General features: G+C 38.0%; 1 protein-coding gene across 8 annotated transcripts in view; it reads left to right on the forward strand.

The window, feature by feature from the left end:
* The window catches only part of LOC132910405 (nucleolysin TIAR), a 591,493-nt gene that overhangs the window by 447,153 nt on the left and 124,899 nt on the right, over positions 1-19,441 (forward strand). For all 8 annotated transcript variants that reach the window (XM_060966077.1, XM_060966079.1, XM_060966081.1 and 5 more), the window contains one exon: positions 3,144-3,231. In XM_060966077.1, coding sequence (XP_060822060.1) covers positions 3,144-3,231 — 88 coding nt within the window. The remainder of the gene's footprint in view (positions 1-3,143; positions 3,232-19,441) is intronic.

The raw sequence follows: 19,441 nt of genomic DNA on the forward strand, positions 1-19,441 counted from the left end.
ATACTTTCCTCTGGCGAAATACTCGGTTCGTAGTAACTGACGTCCGGACCGGGTAGCTCCTATAGCTGTAACTCGATTTTCGACTACTCATCCTGACCTACCCGTTGCCGAATAACCCGCGGGAGGTGATGAAATGAGTAGAAGGTAGCGAGTAACAGAAGGGACAACGGCAGAGAGGATATTGGCTGGAAGAAAATGTTTATCCAGACCATTTTTCCATTTTCGATCATGGAGCGTTCATCCTAAGGAACAGAAGGAAAGGTCGTCTTGGCTGCACGGACCTTAGGATCGTCCATCTGTCCGTCTGTCCTATCACGTATGCAGATCGATAGCCAATTTAACCGCAAAGGGCTTCCGCTCTCTCTCTCTACGAAACGACAGAATCGAATCGAGCTAACCAACCGGATGATCGAGTTGCTTTTTGATCGAATTCAAATTCGTAAGTTGAAGTTGTACCGTTTGGTAAAGGTCTGCGAACAGGCGACCACGGCGGGGAAAAAAATGCAAATGGGGTCAACAAACCGGGCACGTCAATAGTAGAAACGGGGAATGTACCTTAAAACTGTGGAGCAAAGTGGAGCAATTAGGGATAGAGTAAACGAACCAGATTTCGCGGCGGCAAAATGCATATTCAGCGAACTCGGAACAACCGGGCCGCTGTACTAAATCGACGGTTTTACTGCGTCTTTCCTGCTTGGTGGCGCAAATATTATTTATTGCCTTACAAAATTTCCATAGCTTCACATTAAAGATTCCCATAACTCGTCGAACGGTGCAGTTTTCAATCTCGTCTGAGTCAGCGTTGAGCATGATCGTCTTTAATATGCGTGTACACTTCACCACAGAGTGCTACACCGCGCTGGCCTGTTGTGCCAGCTTCTCTTCGAATTTTGTTGTCGATAATGTATTCCTGTTCACGGAGTACCGCGTATGGCCTCGATCGTTATTTGTATTGCCGTTTACGGGTACCATTTGATGGTCACTGTCACCTAATTTAATATTTAACGTTGTAGATTATTATAATTTTATTCGTCGCCGCAACTCGTACGAACTCATCCTATCCAAACCTATCAGTATCATCGACATCGAGCTTATTTGAAAATCAATGTTATACTTGCTGTTGGTAAATTCGGTTAAAGGAACGTGTTTGCGTATGATATTAATTGCTCGTTTACAACAGTGTTCCGATTAATCAAGAGAGGTAGAATTATTCGAAAACCTGTGCGATCTTTCACCACGCGGTGTATTAGTTTATTCGCTTCTCTTTTTATGATGTTTGTCGTCAGATTCCGATTTATTCGAATAAGCATATTCGTTGTTTTTTCAGTTGTATAAATACAATCCGAATGTCCGTTTGTTTCGAAATTGGAAAATTATTGTCTTCTACTCTATTTATCGATATTAACAGTTTTCATTTTCGGATAAAAAGTATTTTATGGGCCATGAACGAAGTGTGAAACTTACAGAATAACGAAATTAGTTGTAACAATTATTTTCACTGAAAATAGAATAATTGGTTAATTATTTTTAACGCATCCAATATTCAATTACAAAATATTTGACTATTATAAAACTAACGAAAGAAGCTCTTAATTACAATTCAACGAGAATTGTTGTAATGTTTGTCGAAAGCAAATAGATAAAATCAAGAAAATTACGACTACTTTGTGTTTGAAGTTCTTCCACTTCAAACATCATCTTTAATAACATCTCTATCATTTTGAAGACGTTCGAATCAATAAAACGACATGTGACATTAATACGTGATTAATACTTAACCACAGATATTAATAGGACGCGCAACTTCCTTGTGGTTTCTTCATTTTGCTCAAAATTTGCTCTTGTAATATTCTCTGGCAACAAAATTTAAAGAAGAGAATTATACGAAGACGAAATGTTGACTGATATTTAACAGCGAACATTTTACATAATATTTTTTATAAACACATTAAGTCGATTTCTGAAACATTATAATCACCCAGTAGGTCAACAGAAATTCAGTCTTGTTTTTATTATTTTATTTTATTTTCCATTGCTCCCTGTATACTTTCAAATATCAAAAAGTTCTTTAAAAATATGTAACTTTCGATCGAGTGCTGCGTCTTAAATATTATTCTTGGTATTTTCGGTTTGCTTAACAAACACCGCCGTTCCACAAGGTAAACAGCCCTTAAAGCTTTGATGGAAAGATATTTTCGGTATCCCGTTATTTTTACACGACGCAATCTAGACGTTGACTTTCCACCGTGATTCCGCTTCCAATTGAATTTTCTTGTTGAGATACATAGCGGGGTCGGTGTTTCCCGGCGTTCTTTAGCGAGTTTGCATAACAAAGTAAGAACAGTCGGGCGCATTATTAGAATACACGGGATTTTATCTAATGTATATAGCGGGACTAGCCGCCGTTAAATTACTCTTGCAATTTTAATAGAAACAATGAAAGCATGTTTACCCTCGCGTCCAATTTTGTGCTCGCCCGCTGTTCCGCCGGCTCTATAACGCAAAGACTGGCTCGAATATTTAAAGACTAAACAATACTTTGCTTCTGATTTTCTAATTTAAAATTGTTTGCCAGCTGCCGAATATCCCGACCGTGAATTAATTCCGACTATCGCGAACCGTCGTGGTTTTATCGGACCACAAATTCATCCAATTTTCCATGAAACGCAAGGATAAAGGTGTACACGCTGTGTACGTCGCTGTTCCAGTGAATAAGTCAATTGTGAAGAATTTTTTATGTTTGCTGTGAATTGCGACAATCCGAATTTGTATTATCGTCTAACGATCGACATAAAATTTTTATTGTTGACGAAATAGCAATATATCGCGGAAAGGAAAGATTACGTTTATTACAATACGAATTCATAGAATGAGTAAGGTTGACTGACGAAGCTTAAATAAATCATGAGTTTTGTTCCTATTTGTTTTACGCTTGGCTGCTAAATTCTATTTATGCAATTTGACAGTTGCGATATTAAATAAAATATATGAAATATATCTTGAAAAATAACAAGGATTTATATAGAATTATAAAATAAATGTTACTCCGACTATTCATATTATTACTATATTTTTAACCATTTTTATCGTCACGCTTCTTTTCAAAGAATTCTTTTTAACGATTTCATGTATATCTTTTTCAGAACACTATCACATTTTCGTAGGAGATCTGAGCCCAGAGATCGAGACGCAGACCTTGAGGGAAGCCTTCGCTCCTTTCGGCGAAATCTCGTAAGTCCTCTTAATCTCCCTCATTAAAGACGACTTACCGTTCTCTTCGTAGTATACGAGTGATAATATAGCGATATAATGTGAACGCTGATCTTACGTGCATGCAACAATAACTAGCCGTGCTGCGGTTCAGAAACATTTTATACAGCCAAATCTTGCATTGTTTTTATTTTTCTCCAGTGTGAAGATACTTACATTATCATATATTACGGCTGTCGCGCATAATATGTACATAGAATAATACGTGTAATTATTTTATTAATTATTAATTTATTTATTACCTGACAGTGAGTTTGTCATTAGGAATTATAGTCATACGATAAAAGAAGAAGTATGATAATATCTGAAACGTCTACTTTAACTCGAGAAAAGAAGCAACAATTTCTAATCTTGTGTTTCTTTAATTACCATTAAATCACGGTGTTATTTTAATTTGAAATTAAAACGATATTTAAATACAAAAAGGTTACATTTTCGTTATCGATATTTAATACCAATATTCGATATTTTGCTAATCTTTAAAAGACAGTTTGTGCCAAAAATTCTTTTCATAGAAAGGTAGATTTGTTTCAATTTCTCCAGGTAGTTGCTATATTATCGATATAAAGTAAAGATGAGACCAAGTGGAAAGAAGATTGTAACAGTAGGTATTTTCAGGATGGATACATTCTATAGTATACTCGAAATGTGTCAATATTCCTGGATAACTTTGTGCAGTGTACAATCAACTCTATTGTTGACAATTGTATTGTTCTCTTCTGTTGATTCTAAGAGAAAGGACCAACAGTTGCAGCTAAATTGAGCAAATTCTGTTTGAAGTATGGGAAAGAGAAGGAAGATCTGAATATTTCGTTTTATCAATCGCGCAGATTTCGCCGATCTATTTCCTCTTCAACGATCGTTATGCATTGACGTCTGCGCGTTTAAAAAATACGATGCGGGGTTATTGGTCGAATATGCGCGGTTTTCAATGTCTAATAGCAAAAATGAATAAAAAGAGGAGGAGAGAAAAGAAGAAAAAGGACAGTACGAATCGTGTGCGGTTCCATATGTAAATCATAAATTCGTGCAAGCGTCGGTGTCACGCGTATTTTTAATTTAACATCGCAACGTGAGATATATTTTTTTCCTCGTACGCACGTGGTTGTTTAAATATTCACTGCGCTTTCAGTCGTGAAATCACATTCGGCAAAGTGTGTATAGTATTTTGTTATCGTGCCTGCATGAAATATTATATTTCGCCGCCGCATGGAATTCCATGCCTGAGCCGTAAATGATATTAACCATTTGCTGATATTTTAACATCGAAATGACAGGCGCATATTGATCGAATTCACGCATAAAAAAAATCTCCATCAGCAGCGAGATCACGGTTTTGTGTCATCGAGCCTAGCCTGCATTGAATATTTCGCAATGAATTACGTGTTTTTACTATGCACATTGCACCGTAATAACGATTTTCTTATACCCTCTATTTTTTTATTATTATTATTATTTATTTACACTCTCGGACTTATAACGAGATTTATGGAACAACGTAGTTTCACTTTTTCTCAATTCACAGAAACTCCAAATTATTCCGCGGTCAGTTGGGGTGCATCGTGCAATTATATGTACAGTATCATTGTCTGGGAAGTTTGTTACTTTTTTGACAAATGGTATATTCTCTTGTGGATTTGTTGAGATTAGGAGAGAATTATTTATTATGAATTTCTGTTACATAATGAAATACTATATAAATAACGGTCAAATATGAAACAACTATTGCTTCCAATTAGAAAATAAATGCAAAAATTAAAGCGAAGAATCAGAGATTGATCAATGCAAAATAGAAAATCTAATTGCCGATTATTAACAATTTGCAACTGATACGATCAACGATCTCAAAGAATTAGTTCCTTAAGACGTTCGTATTATGAACTTAATTACCACAGCATAGTTATCTACGATGATGATGATCTAAAGTTCATTTGAGCCGTTTACAATTCACGATACAATTTACATACGCCGTTTACAATTTAAAATTTCATGATAGTATCGTGTAGTACCGTTCATGAATATGCTACACAAAATTGTATAACATCGATTACAAAAGTATTTGTAGGATTATAAGAGGAGCGCGAAGAATTATCATTTTACCCGCCGACACGTAGTGTTCCCACTGACACGTCTGAAAACTATGAAAACAGGTGAGAACTTTCGACAACATTAAATTGCATTTCGACTCTTCGCAAAGACAAAAACAAAATTGACACTTTCAAATCAATTTGCCAAAGTGAAGCGAAATGTTCGAGATAATCGTATATCGCACGAATCCGATAGAACGAACGAAACTTGACAAGGAAGGGGAAAAATAACCAAAAAAAGACCAGCGAGAAGCTTTAAGAGAATTAAAAAAAAAAAACCTAATCTCGAATAATGCACCTATATCTCCGGATACCCGTGTTCGATCGTGGAATGGGGCTTTTCATACGCGCAGCGTTCCGCCGTCAAAAAGAGAGGGTAGCGGGGAAAAAAAGGAAGAAAAAAAAACCCAAAAATAGTGCTCGTTTAAACCCTGACATTTGGTGGTACTCTTAATCTCCGAAATCCCCGTGTATCTCCGGGAAGCATTCGTTTGACAGGAAAATCCGGCGGTAAGTTCCGAGATCGTGGACCTCGATGTGAAATCCGAACTTAGGGTGACATTCGCGTTTCGGCGGCGAAACAGCTGGAAGTAGTAGGTACAGTTCGCGTCGCTTGCCACAAGGAGACGGCAGAAAAATGGGGCCCTCCGGTAAAATCGATTCAAACTCTCTCCACGAGTACCTAAGCCGCGCTTTAAAAAGCTAGTGAAAAATTGCCAGCGGTTTTCCTCTTTCATTTTGTTTTCCCGCGCCGTCCTCGTGTCCCCCACCTCCTCGTCCCTCTAACCGTCGTGTTTCCACCCCTGCATGCTACCAACCCCTTGTCGGCCCCACGACCGCCTTACCCTCTTTCTATGCACCTTCCACCTCCGGTTTCTTTTTCTTCCGCTCCCACGTTGCACACTCTTTCTTGACCGGCCTGCACCAGAAACGCTTTTCTTATCCAGCTCACGGTGTATGGCAAACACTTCAGATTAATTGTATGCTCTGCCTGTGGCTGTCGATCGGTCCGCCGCTCGACACCTTCGCAAAATCGGTTGTCGAGAATTCTGCCACCCTTAATCGAAATACCCTATCCATCATTTTAAACCAACGGAGAAAACGCCAAGTTTTATCATTTTTTGTCTTTGTTCTTCTTCGTTTAATTTAAAATATCCGATCGTTGTTTCGTAACAGTCAGCCTGGTAATAACGTTAACTGAAACATAAGAAACGAGTATGAGGAATTTCAAATATTTCAACGTGTCTGGAAAATTGAAAGAACGATAGATAGTCCAGTTAAAATTTAACTGATCTAACTAGCACGAGTTATGATTTTCCGCATTAATGATTCGCTAGTTTTTAACAACAGGGTTCGGAAGATTATTTAGAAATATGTGTTACGTAAAGTATCACTTAGGATTCTCACGTTAATTCTACCTCTATAATCTTTGTTTCTAAGCTGCTGCTGGAACCTCTCTAATTGCCCTGAAGAATCCTTGTATCCGTGCAAGGATAGCGGAACTAGCGCATATGAATAACAGTCGCTTGTTAGCCACACCAACACGCCGCTGCATTTCTAAAACTTCTACTTTTCAAACGTCGCAGTTACACTCCGCTGAAAAACTCTCCGACTGCCACAATGCAGACAATGACATTTGAGTTTTTAACCCGGAGGGGTTTCTTCAGATTTTACCCGTACTCGTTTGTGTACGTAACGTACACGTTAAAAGGATATATACGCGAAGCCGGAGAATGTATACACAAGCAAATAAGCGTGCGAACGTGACTGGAAAATGGATGATAACGAGGAATCGCGAGCCATAGTGGACAGGATTGTAAATTAGAGGAGGAAAAGTTTGCGAAAAGAATGGAGTAGCGAAAGTACGGGACGAGAACGAGCTTTGAGAAACGCTACATTGTCGTTTATCGTTGCGTATCGTTTCCTTGAATATCGTTTTATGTTCGTGTCACGGTTGTTATCTTTGTGCTTGTTATCATACTGCCGAGAAAGTTAAAGACACATCCGTTTAAATGAAAAATTTGTCACAGTTATAATTAATAGCCATATACTTGTGCAATTCGTTTTATCTATCGTTTGATCAGTCGAAGTCACTTTGAATTAGTTATATTTTTGCAATCAACGCACGGTTAACGAAAATACTCAATTTCCGATATTCGTTGTGTTAGTTCTTTGTTAATTCTTTTCTGGATTTTTTAATTTTAAATAGAAATTAGTATAAAAATATGAAAGTCAAGAGATTTGTATTTATTCTGATACGATTAAAACGTATGCAAATACGTATCGCGTTCAACAAATCTTCTTACATTGTAACATGCAGCATGTCTCGTAATTGAGAGTACAAACGGGAAGCGAATGGAAGTTCTATGCGGGAAAAATGTAGAACCGTAGAATAATATTTTTTTGATACGATTTGTTTTTGAAAAAATTGGCTGCAAATATTTACGTTTTAACTATCAAAGTCAACGAAAACAAAGTCCCGGATGAAAAAATTCTGCTTTGTTTTTTTCCCAATTTTTTTTTTTTTTTTACGTTTGTACGGAGCTTGTTTTGTTTGTGTCACAATTGCAAGACGCCTTTCTTATTATTACTTCTAGTAGGAAATTATTTTATGGCCATGTATATATGTATATGGTGTGCGAATGTGCAGATGCACAATCGCTTGGATAAATATATAAACAATTATTCGAGCAAGGTTAATTACCATATTATTTTATCCGAACATACTTTGACCAAAGTTTACATTTATTATTTTAGAAGATGTAGAATTTATTATAATGATGTTACATTAAACGTGGTTATAGCCCCTTTTTCAACAAGTGATGTAATTTAGAATTGGAGACGAAAAAATGTGTAATACGGTCATAAATATTAATGAGAAACACGTTAAGCTACATTAAGCTAATTAAGAAATACATGTATTCTAAAGAGGAATACATGTCTGAACTGTGTTGCATAAAATATTATCAACTGTTTTCTCAACGCTACTACAAATAACAATAATATTCTGTTCTCGCGTACGTTGAGATTCAGTAGAAATTTTATCATAAAATACGCCATATCTTCTATAGACTCTGTTTTAAGATAGGGTGATAACTTCGTCGTTTTCTTAAACGAGGTAACGCAAGAATTCTTGCATTCTGAGATAAGTCGTTTGACAGTAAGCAAACATTTATACGGATATTCTCTTCGCGTCTTACGAGACTACGATATTATGTTGAATTTTGATATTTACAGTAAGAGAATCGAAACTTATTTTTCGCATTTTGTTATCTTTATCGCGTCCGTTTGGTTCTGAAAATATAAAAAATATGAAAGTTTCGCAGGTATTCTTTTAAAAACTTATATTTCTTTCAAAGGAATAACCGCTTTAATCGTAAGGACAATCTAGGGATGTTACGCGTGTCGCATAAAACGATTTAACAAAGCGTAAAATGTTAAGAAGGAACTTTATTGTTTCCCTTGGTGGTTCCCCGGAGAGTAGTCCGCAGTTTCATTCGAATTGCTTTTTAATAAGCTATAGCCAATGTGCGATCTTGCCTACGTGGATTTGAAAGATTTTACACTGAGAAAACTTTTACTTTTCTTACGAATATTAAATATATTTTGACGATATTATAACAATAGAAATTTTTCACGATATGATTGCATATACACGAAATCATATCGTCTAAATGTGTCTGCTAAATGCTCTTTATCGCTACTTTGACATAAAAAGTCTGTGTGTAATAGAAGCAATAAGACTGCTATAGCCCCACGTAACTATTCACTAGAGAGATAGACTTAGGTGGAAGGCGTGCAGTTAAACCGCGTTTCAATTAACACATATGTATATACATTCATTACGTGGAGACCAGCTCGCTATAGAAACGACGGTAGCAACGTCTACCTAGAACTCGATACTTCCGGCACGGACCGTGTATTTTAGGCAATCCGGTACAGCGTTAGGCTGTTAATATCGCAGCTTGGTCTCAGTGGGAGAACCAAAGCTCGCTTTTGGGTTTAAATGGCGGCTAAGTAAGCTCTGGCCCCGCTTTTCTCTCTTGCCTCCTTTTGCTCCTTCGCTCTTCACTCTTAACCACCCTTCGCCGTAACGCGCGCCAACTAATACGTATAACTGCACCTTGCGGTTGCCACCACCACCGACGTATAGACAAATACGAACGGCAAACCTCTCAAATATCATTTTTCCGCCGTCTTAAAACGCGTATTCACCAGCAAACATATAGCAAGCTTGAGTTATTCGAGCCACCTAAGCTTCGACAATTTTTAATTTAATCTTAAACTTCGCAGAAAATAATCAAACTTGTTGTATATTATGCAACACCGTTAGTCTTCGATCGAATATTAAGCGGACTTTGGACAGATTAATTTTTTCATCCAAATATTTGGTTTGAGCATTTGGCGTTCCCTGTTCCAATGACAATAGACACTTCATAATTTTATTTTAAGGATTAAAGAATCATCGTGAACGCGACAGACGCTCGAAACGATGGATTTCGATTATTGGTGCAAGATTGCGCGTGGCTACGTACTTGACAGTCAGTCGTAAATGAGGGTAAAAAATACACCTTTGAGGATTTAATGAATTGGTCAAATTTTTCTTGCAAATAAGATTTTGATGAATTTTTAAATAGACCGTTCAAGAATGTTGGTGTAAGAGCTTGGCAACAGACAGATTTTTATAATTATGACCTTTGGACTTAAAATTAATTAGAACTAATTAAATCATATATATTTCTAAGGCTGTTTAAACTTTTTTAAAAGTCAGAGCTCTTAAGAATTATTTCTACAGGATTCTCGAACTTCGTGGATATTAGAATTTTGCAGATTTCGTAGAATCACGCCGGCTTGTGGATTCAGAAGCTTGCAATAGATCGCAGCCGTTATTTTTCTTAAGTATAGATATTTAGAAATAAATTTTTTAATTTATATGCTAAGCACCTGACTCTACAATGTCTCTTTCTTTCTTCTCATTCTACTTTAATGTCGCGCAGATTCTAACTTATGATATTTATAATACACGACGGCGTAGTTAACGTCAGGTTCTTTTACGCCCTGCCGGCTTCCTTCTGGCTGCCAGTTAACAACATTTTACTTGGCAAAGTCTGTGAATACTCGCCAACACGTACGCGTACGTGAAAAATAAACAGACAGCAAAGGTAGGAACGAGCGTGATGTCGATATGGTCTCGCGAGGTCGTCACAAGTATAACGAGCAGCGGTCGACGTGTCCCTCGGCGACGAGGAACACGTTGCCCTGTGCGAGATTTCGTTATTAATATTTAACTGCGCCCCGGAAAGATTAAAAAGTTTCAGGAATTTTAATATAGCCACCCCCGGGGGAGTCGTTTCCATACAGAGACCGTTGCCAGACGCATACGGCCGAGTTTTCCTGCGGCGCTGCGAATAAATGTGTGTACGTGTTCACCAACACGAACCTGGATATTTACGCGTGTGCGCGGACCCACTGCTGGCCGCTAAATAGCGATACGAACGTCGAGGAGCTGATTCCACGTAATAAAAATGATGAGGGTAAAAGAAAGTGTCCGGCAAAGTCATTTCGTTGCATTTCGTTGTTAGTTGATAGTTGCGCGATATCTGTTAAGATCGGATTCTTCCCACAGTAGGTTTGTTGTTTCAAAGTATAACGTGAGATATAATTGGGAAATTCGTGTAAAGAAGGAGGTTGAAATAACCTTCTCTTCTATTTTTATTATTTTGAGAACTGAAAATGCAATAGAAAATTGGATGGACCGTGGAGAATAGAATAGAAAACTGAATGAAATGAAGGAATGGAATTAATGAATAGTTTTTAGCGAAATGCCGTGTAACGACGCTATTCTGTAGTATTTGTTTGCATGAAAATATGTTACTCAGTGAGATAGATATTTTCAAATAAATAGAGTGAAACAGTTTTTAATATGGAATATGTTTTTTAATAGAAAAATGTATTGATATTATTATAATATAACAGTTGTTCGTATCTATTCGTTTCCGATCCTCGAACAATTCATATGTCAAACAATCGTTTAGGTATTTGAAAAACGATAAAAATGATAGGGCAGTGTGATAAAACTTCATATCCTAAAAGTTTTTATATTGTTATTTCCGATAGTCGAGATTTTGTGTACTATCGTGCAACGGATGATGCAAACAACCATCAAACATTCGCTATTACTTTTTCTGGATAAAGTGATTTTTCCATACGTCTCGCATGTTTATCTTTATCAAATCATTGTAGCTATCGTTTACGACTGACTCCTGTATACAATGCACTTTTCATCGGACTATTACACTGACGAAATTCCAACGAAATGTTAGTTTTATTATTAGAGTCTTGTGCAACGTGACAATTATTTATAGTTGCTTGATTTATCTTTAATTCTGAGTGGATACCATCATCGTCATTAATCCGAGAGAAAATGATCAACTTGTAATTAGAATTTCGCTGCTTAAACTGATAGGGGCGAATGAACGTTCACTAATAAATTAGAATCGAAATTAGTAAAATTAGTGAACGTTAGTAACACCCATGAATAATTACCTGGCTTCATGATACCAAAGTGATATATACGTTGTACGTGACACCTGCAATTATAAGATCAAAGATAACAGGACTTTACGATACCTCAGTTGCTACAAAGGAGCAAGGAACCTCAAATTCTTCGGTTAATTCTTGGAAATTAGGAATCCTTCTGATAACAGATGAAATTACTAAAAACAATATGTATTACAACATATAATCTGAAACATTTAATCTTCAAAATAGCAAAAGAATTCCTAGGTTAATTACGTGAAACGCGTACTACCATATTCTATACTATAGCAAACAGTCATCCTTGTTTCCATGAAAATTCCTATTTCCAAACAATCAGCCTTCTATTATCCGCAACGCAATTTGCCAAACAAACTAACAAAATTAAATTCTCGGAATTAAAAAGTCAATCCGTGGATTATTCGTAGCGCTAACAGCGGGATTTTACGGACTCTCGTTATCAATTTCGCAGCAGCAGCATGTTTCCATTGATCCAGTGATCATCAGCGGACAGATTCGCGGTGTTGGTTGCTCGTTGTTCGTTAACGCTCGATTGAACGCAATCCCCTACAGAGATGCAAGTATATCGTATCGAAAGTTCTCGAGCTGATCGCAAGGTCGAATCCAACATCCGGCTACTAAAGTTATCCTCTTGGTTCGATTTGCGACCGTACATTACGAGCTGTTGCCGAAAATGCACGGTCTCTTTCGACGCGACGTCGTTACGAACCGGCAGTTTCCGATGAAACTTTTCCTTTGATGTTCGTTTTATTGCCATTTGCATCCGACTTTGCTTGTCTGGCTTAGTCGGTAATGTTTGCCGATGCTCGTTTATCCGCGGCTAGTTGTTGTTGATAAGGTAATAATGCTTCTTCGCCGCGAAGAAGTGCACGGTTGTTAAATCTTCCCTGCTATGTATCACGAAGTTTCTCACCCCGAAATTTCAGGTATTCGATTTGTAGTTGTGGGAAATTATATGTGTTGGTCGTTTGGTAAATTCGTTTGGATGATAATAATCCGTGTGTGGTTTCAATACACGCTGCACTATGTTTTTCTTACGGTGGTTTTATTTCGAGTAATATTGTTTCGCATGATACATATTACGTATAATAATTACGTATATTATCAATGTATGATAAATAATGTGTAATACACGTAACTGGACGAAATTACATTTTTAGAGAGATATGGGAAAGTAATTTCATATGTGGCATATAGCTAGAGGGCTAGACCATTAATCATGGCAAGAACTATGAACTGTATAAACATACGCGCGTGTATATGTACTTAAAATTGCAGCGTATTTTAAATTGAAAATACAGAACTGTATCTAGCATCCGATGTGCTAATCTTCTTATCAAAAGCTATTGATGGAAGATTTTAGTGCAGTATATACATATATGAAGGACTAACTGGCAGAGGCCAGCTTATTGCTTGCAATCTAATCGCTAGCAGAAGCAAACATTTGATTCCCATGCGCTTACCTTTGCCATCTAACAGATTTCCAATTACGGTTTCGTGTAATCATTTAGCTACTAATAAGCCAATAGGTAAATAACAAAGTGTTCATGTTTGCCACAGGGAAAAACGTAATTATGGTATATTAAAAGCAAGTAAAATCTCTGCCTTGAATGTTAAAGCATCAATTATTGAAGTTTAAATAAAAAATTAAATACAACATTTCACTCGTCGTCTAGTGGTCGTCTGCTAGTAGTCTAATTCGACTATTTAAATTTGAGCGTATCACTAATTTAACGCTTGGATAATACTCGGAAAGCAACGATGTAAGATCGAAATCGCTGTGCAAACAGTGTTTCAATGGTGGTTATATTTTTCCAATCTCTCAGTCCATTTTTCGAACTTGGATCACTTTTTCCTTTCTTCCTGTTCCTTTTTTCTTTTCTTTCCTTTTTTTTTTTTTTTTTAACATCAAACCACTCCCGGCGACAGCAACGAAATTTATGCATGTACGACGATAGAATAATATTTTTACTCTCCTATCGACCCTGCGCGTTCCAGAAATAACACGGTAGTAACGCGGAAAACGCTTTTCAAATGTCCTCCTTAAAATCGCACCAAATACAGCTGCTATTTCTTGGCAGGCATAAAGAAGAGGGGGCGCGAAAAGTGGCGGCGTACCAGCGAAAAGATAAAAAAAGAAAGCGAAAAACGGGACTGCTTTACTTCGCAGATCGTCGCCGTTGCAGAAAGGCGTGTAAAGAGGTGACAGAGTTTGGGATGAGGGGAGAGGATGGGAACCAAGAAGGAAGGGTGGTTGGAAAAGTTGACAGCTTCCGAAAGTTTCGACACCCTGTAGAGAAAGCGACAGCTCGATTAGTTTGCAAACGACCGTACTTTTGCCCAAGATCTTTATCCGTAAAAGTACGAACAACTTTCGCATACTATCGGCTAGATAGAGCTAAGGGATACGACTGGTTCAATTGTAATGTCCGGACATAATAATTCAGCTTTCACTGTTTCCTTGTATTATTCCTTTCTTTTTCTCTCTTACTCTCTTTCTCCTTCTTTTCTTCTCCACTTTTGCACTTGTTTTGCTCCTTTGCTTTTCGGGCGCGGAAGAGGCTGTTCTTCTTTTATCGTCGTCTTCCTCTTCTTCTTATTCTCCAATCGTGGCGCACAATTGATGAGCAGCGCTCGATAGTTTCACCGATCGAAGTTTTTTAATTGCACCGATACAGCCTGGACTTTTTCAATTCTGCGACTGCCAACGAATATATGTTTCATCGTTTTAATTGAGCTATTTTACCGTCATTATCCGGCGGAAGATCGTCTCGGGGCTGAATTTTTTCTACTCCAGCCCGATTGTTATATTATACCGGTTGTAGGACTGCAAATAACAGCGAGAATTATAGCTGATTTGTAAAAGTTTCGCTGTGTCAAAAACTTTACTCGATAATAGTATTGTTATCGTTCAATTTGATTCGACGGTGATTTAATTTCGTGCATATTAACTCGGGGCTCTGGTAATCGAATTTCCAATTATTTCTGCTAATATATTAAGCAAGGAAATACCTGTTTTCGTATAATTTGTTATATAATTATAATTTTTACAGATGTGAATTTCTGCCGCTTTTTAAATTTCCTATAATTCCCCTTGAAACCCGATGGCTTCAGTTTTCTTCGTTTACCAGTGCACATGTCAGCCTCTGTACGGAAACCAAACCCTAAAGTGGACGAAGGATCAAAGCAAAATCCGACGAAATAGCTTACCCCACCGGATATCGAGTTTCGAGGGTGGAAGAGAATTATTACTTACAGAGCTTTCACTGGCTGCGTACTTACTTACCCTCTTATTGGCTATCCCAAAGCATTCCAGTATTTCTCATACTGACCGAACTGCTATTTACTTGTCAACACATTTTATTCTGCTCTGTGCAATAATACCAATCTCAAACAATAACTACCACAAATCATATCTTACTTGTATACTTAAAAACTTTAACTATTGATAACGTATAACGAGTATCGGCATGGTCTTTTAAACAGAAACGTTATTATTAAAATACTTGATATATCACAGATTGAATTTTTTAATTTTAATTTCTCTCCGTATCCGAAAATTATCATGGCATCTTCCCATGATCGATTTAATCATCCTGTCGATCATCCGATCTTCTCATGCATAGGTATATTAATTGAAAATGGGCAAGCATCTGTCAGTAATCAATCAGCAATTTATTTTCTCACGTTTCAATTCTTCGTTACCTTCCTATTAGTCTTTTGCTTTCCTTGTAAAACTTCTATCGCGACCAGTTCTATCGTTCGAAACTCGATAAGCATCGTATTGCTTTTCAGACGATCTATCAAATGTCTGAATATTAATGCCAGTCAGTGTAGATGATCACATTATACGTCTAAACCGCAGAGACGGTCACCAAAACTATGAGATCATTGCATAATAGGTAACGGAACGGAATCAAAGTAATTGATATTTTGCAAGAAGATTGATTTATAGATACAGCACTGTTTATAGGTCTACGAAGATCCGTACATTTGGCGAATGTTGCGAATGTGCGGTCACTTGATTTATTACCCCTTAAGATTATCACTCCTTCATGTACCAAGAACTATTCCTCGTCTTCACCCTCTAACCGGCTCTTAGAGCTTCTGCTACTTCTCCCAGTGGTTTGAGACTTCCTGCCAGGGTTTACAAAGTGAATCTACGGTCTAGAGTTCTGGCTAGGAGTTGAAATTCATAGATCAGTCACAATCCGACGAGAGAAATCTGTGATGGTCTATGTAACTAGCGAGGAGGATATTTCCCACCTGATGATGAAATAAATCTGGTAATTATATCTCATTCATAAAAATACTTCTGAAAGTTGTATACAAATTTCTGGTATGAATAACGTATTTCATTTTAATTTTAAATTACACTCACACATCTGTGAAATAAATAAAAAATATATCGCGTTACTTCTTGATTTCTTTTCATGTCGATTATTGCATAGCAAGCTTTTTATAAAATCTTTCTTTCTTTTCTAGATTCAAATTAATAAAATCCAGAAACGAACTTTCAGAAAATCGTATCACTCTACGAAATTGATGAATTCACACACTAACAACACCTACTCTATGTTAACCCTTCGAAGATGCAACGAAGTGATAAAGAATTTCCAATGATCAACTTAAAAAATAATTATTTCTTTATCCGTAAAATTTCTTGCATTTCCAACGCCAGATGCAAAATATGCATACTTTCGGCTCGTCGTTGGTAATGAATACTAATAATCGCGTTATCTATAATTACCTTTAAGATTCCAGGTGTAGAGCGCTATATTTTACGGATGTTTGCTTTGCGCTACGCTGTGAAAGGGTTGAACCCATTTACGAAAAAGAATTTTCCCGAATGCATCCACGCTATAAAACACCGAACGCTTTTACCTATATAATTAACACCCACTCACCGCGAGAGCCACGGTAATCCTATTTTTCTTGTAACATTGACGGAATTGCATATAGAGATGCAACGCGGCGTCGTTGCGTTGAGGGTGTAATAGGAGGCAGTCGTAGAGGGTGATATTCCGTGAAATGATTCAAGGAAGTCGGCGAATAATGCGCCTCGCTGGTTCGGCGGTAGGCACTTAAAATCCGGAGACTGGAGTCCTTTGCCTCCGGTCTGAACGTCCGGGGATTCTACCCCAGATCCCAGTGCCGGGTTATAATAGTAATAGTAGCCGGTCGCCAGCGCCCGAATCTACCGAACGAGCAGTGCACTCGGACTTGAGACGTTGTCAGGGTTTAAATCTTTCCTCTCTTACCTCCCAGCTCCCTGCATCACCGCCGCCATCCTTTCCTCTTCGCTCCCTGACTTCGCTACGACCGACCACCCAGTTGCTCTCTGCTTCTGCCTCTCTACCCCACGGCCGTCTCTCAACAAACTGACCCCGTAAACTTAGCCTCACCCCAACCATCTCTTCAACCCTCTTCTACTGCCTCTCTCCCCTTCTGGTCTCCTGCTCATATTCTCCTTCTCCTTCTTCTTCTTCCGTCTCTGTCTTCGTCTCTGTCACTCTGACACCGTCTCGTTTCGACCAACCTCCTTAGCCACGACCACACCGCTGCTTCGTTCCTCGGCAAATAGTCAAAGAGAATTCGGTCCAACGAAGCAGTGACATAGTTATGACCGCCTTTAACGTACCTACGTGCCGCATTCGTAATTGTCTCGTTTGTCCCGCGTAGGCGCTCGCAAGTTTATCGGCGAACCGGCAACTATACGGTGAGATAGGTTGATAGGCGAAGATGTATTCGTTCGAGCGACGATTGCGTGCGCTCTTTGGACGCGTTCTATGTCGCGGATAGCTAATTGATACGTCTTTTTCTTCGAGATCACTCTGTGCTCGGATGTTTTTATGGGACATACTTTACGCGACGTGATACAGAGAGTATAATTAATCGATAGCCGAGAAAATTGTGTTTCAGATACGAAGACGAATGAATTAATAGAAATATAGAGATGAAATCTCAGTGAAGGTTGTAGAAGAAATGTTTGGCAAGGACTTTAGGAAAAAAGATAAACTTAAAATTTGTAAGTGTTAATTTCTTACTCCATAGATTAATCTACGATCTTTATTATATTCAATTAATTCCATTAAAAGTTACTATCTGGTAAATCTCAAAATATCTTTTTTATAACTAAATTCATGTAAATCGTCTAAAATTCAGTCGACGTAAACGGGTAGGGGGTATAAGAGTTTTCCTGTAAACGGTTTTCCGAAGTTATCAAAGGGAACATTCGCGGAAGGGATAAGAGGGGAAGATGTGTAATGGCTTGACTCTTCCGGTAGGAAGTTTTCAGGATGTTTGACGGCGGGTGAACTGGCCAAGCATGTCTGAGGTAGGGTTTGGTAGGTAGGTCAACGAGTATGAAATTTCAATGAGGCAGCTACTCTCCGTCACCACGGAAGAATCCCCCGGCACGCGTATAGTCCACCGGGGCTGAAATTATGCTTAGAGTCTGAAATATCGAGCGTAGAAGGGCGTACTACGAGCTTAGTCGTGGAAGAGAGAAAGAGAGAAATAGAGAGAGGGCGGTAAAAGGAAAAAGGGGACAGAAAGATCTGGTAAGAGGTCGCATCGTGCATTCTCTTTGTAAACCTTGCTAAGGATCTCCGGCTACTCCTTGCCCTGTGCAGATAGAAAGAAGAAGATAGGACCGAGGAACATCCAAAAACAGCCCACGTACGAGTTCCGCTTTGAAGCTCGATATCTTGTTTGCCAGAAGTCGAAGCCGGTGAAATCAATGTTACGCGCAATTCTTGTCTCAGACCTTTTAGTTTTACTATTTTTCCCCTCTTTTCCTACCGCTTCTCCTTTTTTGCCTCCTTAATTTGCCTTCTATTTACGTGACTTCGTAGACCCAGCGAGTTAAATCGTATTCTCAGAAATGTTCGCGATATATCTCTCTCCTTTTTTTCGATCTTACAGCTTCTTACTTCACTTATATAAAACGGCATTTGCATTTGAATTTTCCAGGCGTCTTATTTGTTTGCACATTGTTATAACGGTATTATATTTTCAAAATAGCTGAAAGGAATCCTACTTTCCTCGTATTTTAACCTTTTCTTGTAGAATCGCGCGAAGATATCAGCTTGTAGAAAGTATTTTAACATGACTACAAAAAGGTATTCGTTTCTTATTATCATATTTCTCTCCTATCGTTTCAGTAGCTCCGTTATGTAGTAAATAAGTTGCCTGGCAAAAGTATTTGGAAAGTAGGTCTACCGAAAAACGAATTCCTTCTCCTTAACTTTATTCCAAACAATACGGTCCCTATAATACACTACCTACAGCATCGAAGAAGCTTCAAGCGGATGCAGAAGGTTGAACAGTTTGAAACGCGGAAAACATCATTCAGCAAGAGAATTTTAAGTCACGACGAAGAACCAGTGTTTAATTAAAAATAAAGAAACGGCCAGGAAGGGCGGAACGAAACGGACAAAGCCAGAAATTAGGAATAGCGGTATAGAGGAGTACTTTGCTCATTAGGTTAGAAAAGTGTGCGCTTATAACGCAGACTCTTCCAC

This window comes from Bombus pascuorum, chromosome 9 (genome assembly GCF_905332965.1).
Source record: "Bombus pascuorum chromosome 9, iyBomPasc1.1, whole genome shotgun sequence".
NCBI classification, from domain to species: domain Eukaryota; kingdom Metazoa; phylum Arthropoda; class Insecta; order Hymenoptera; family Apidae; genus Bombus; species Bombus pascuorum.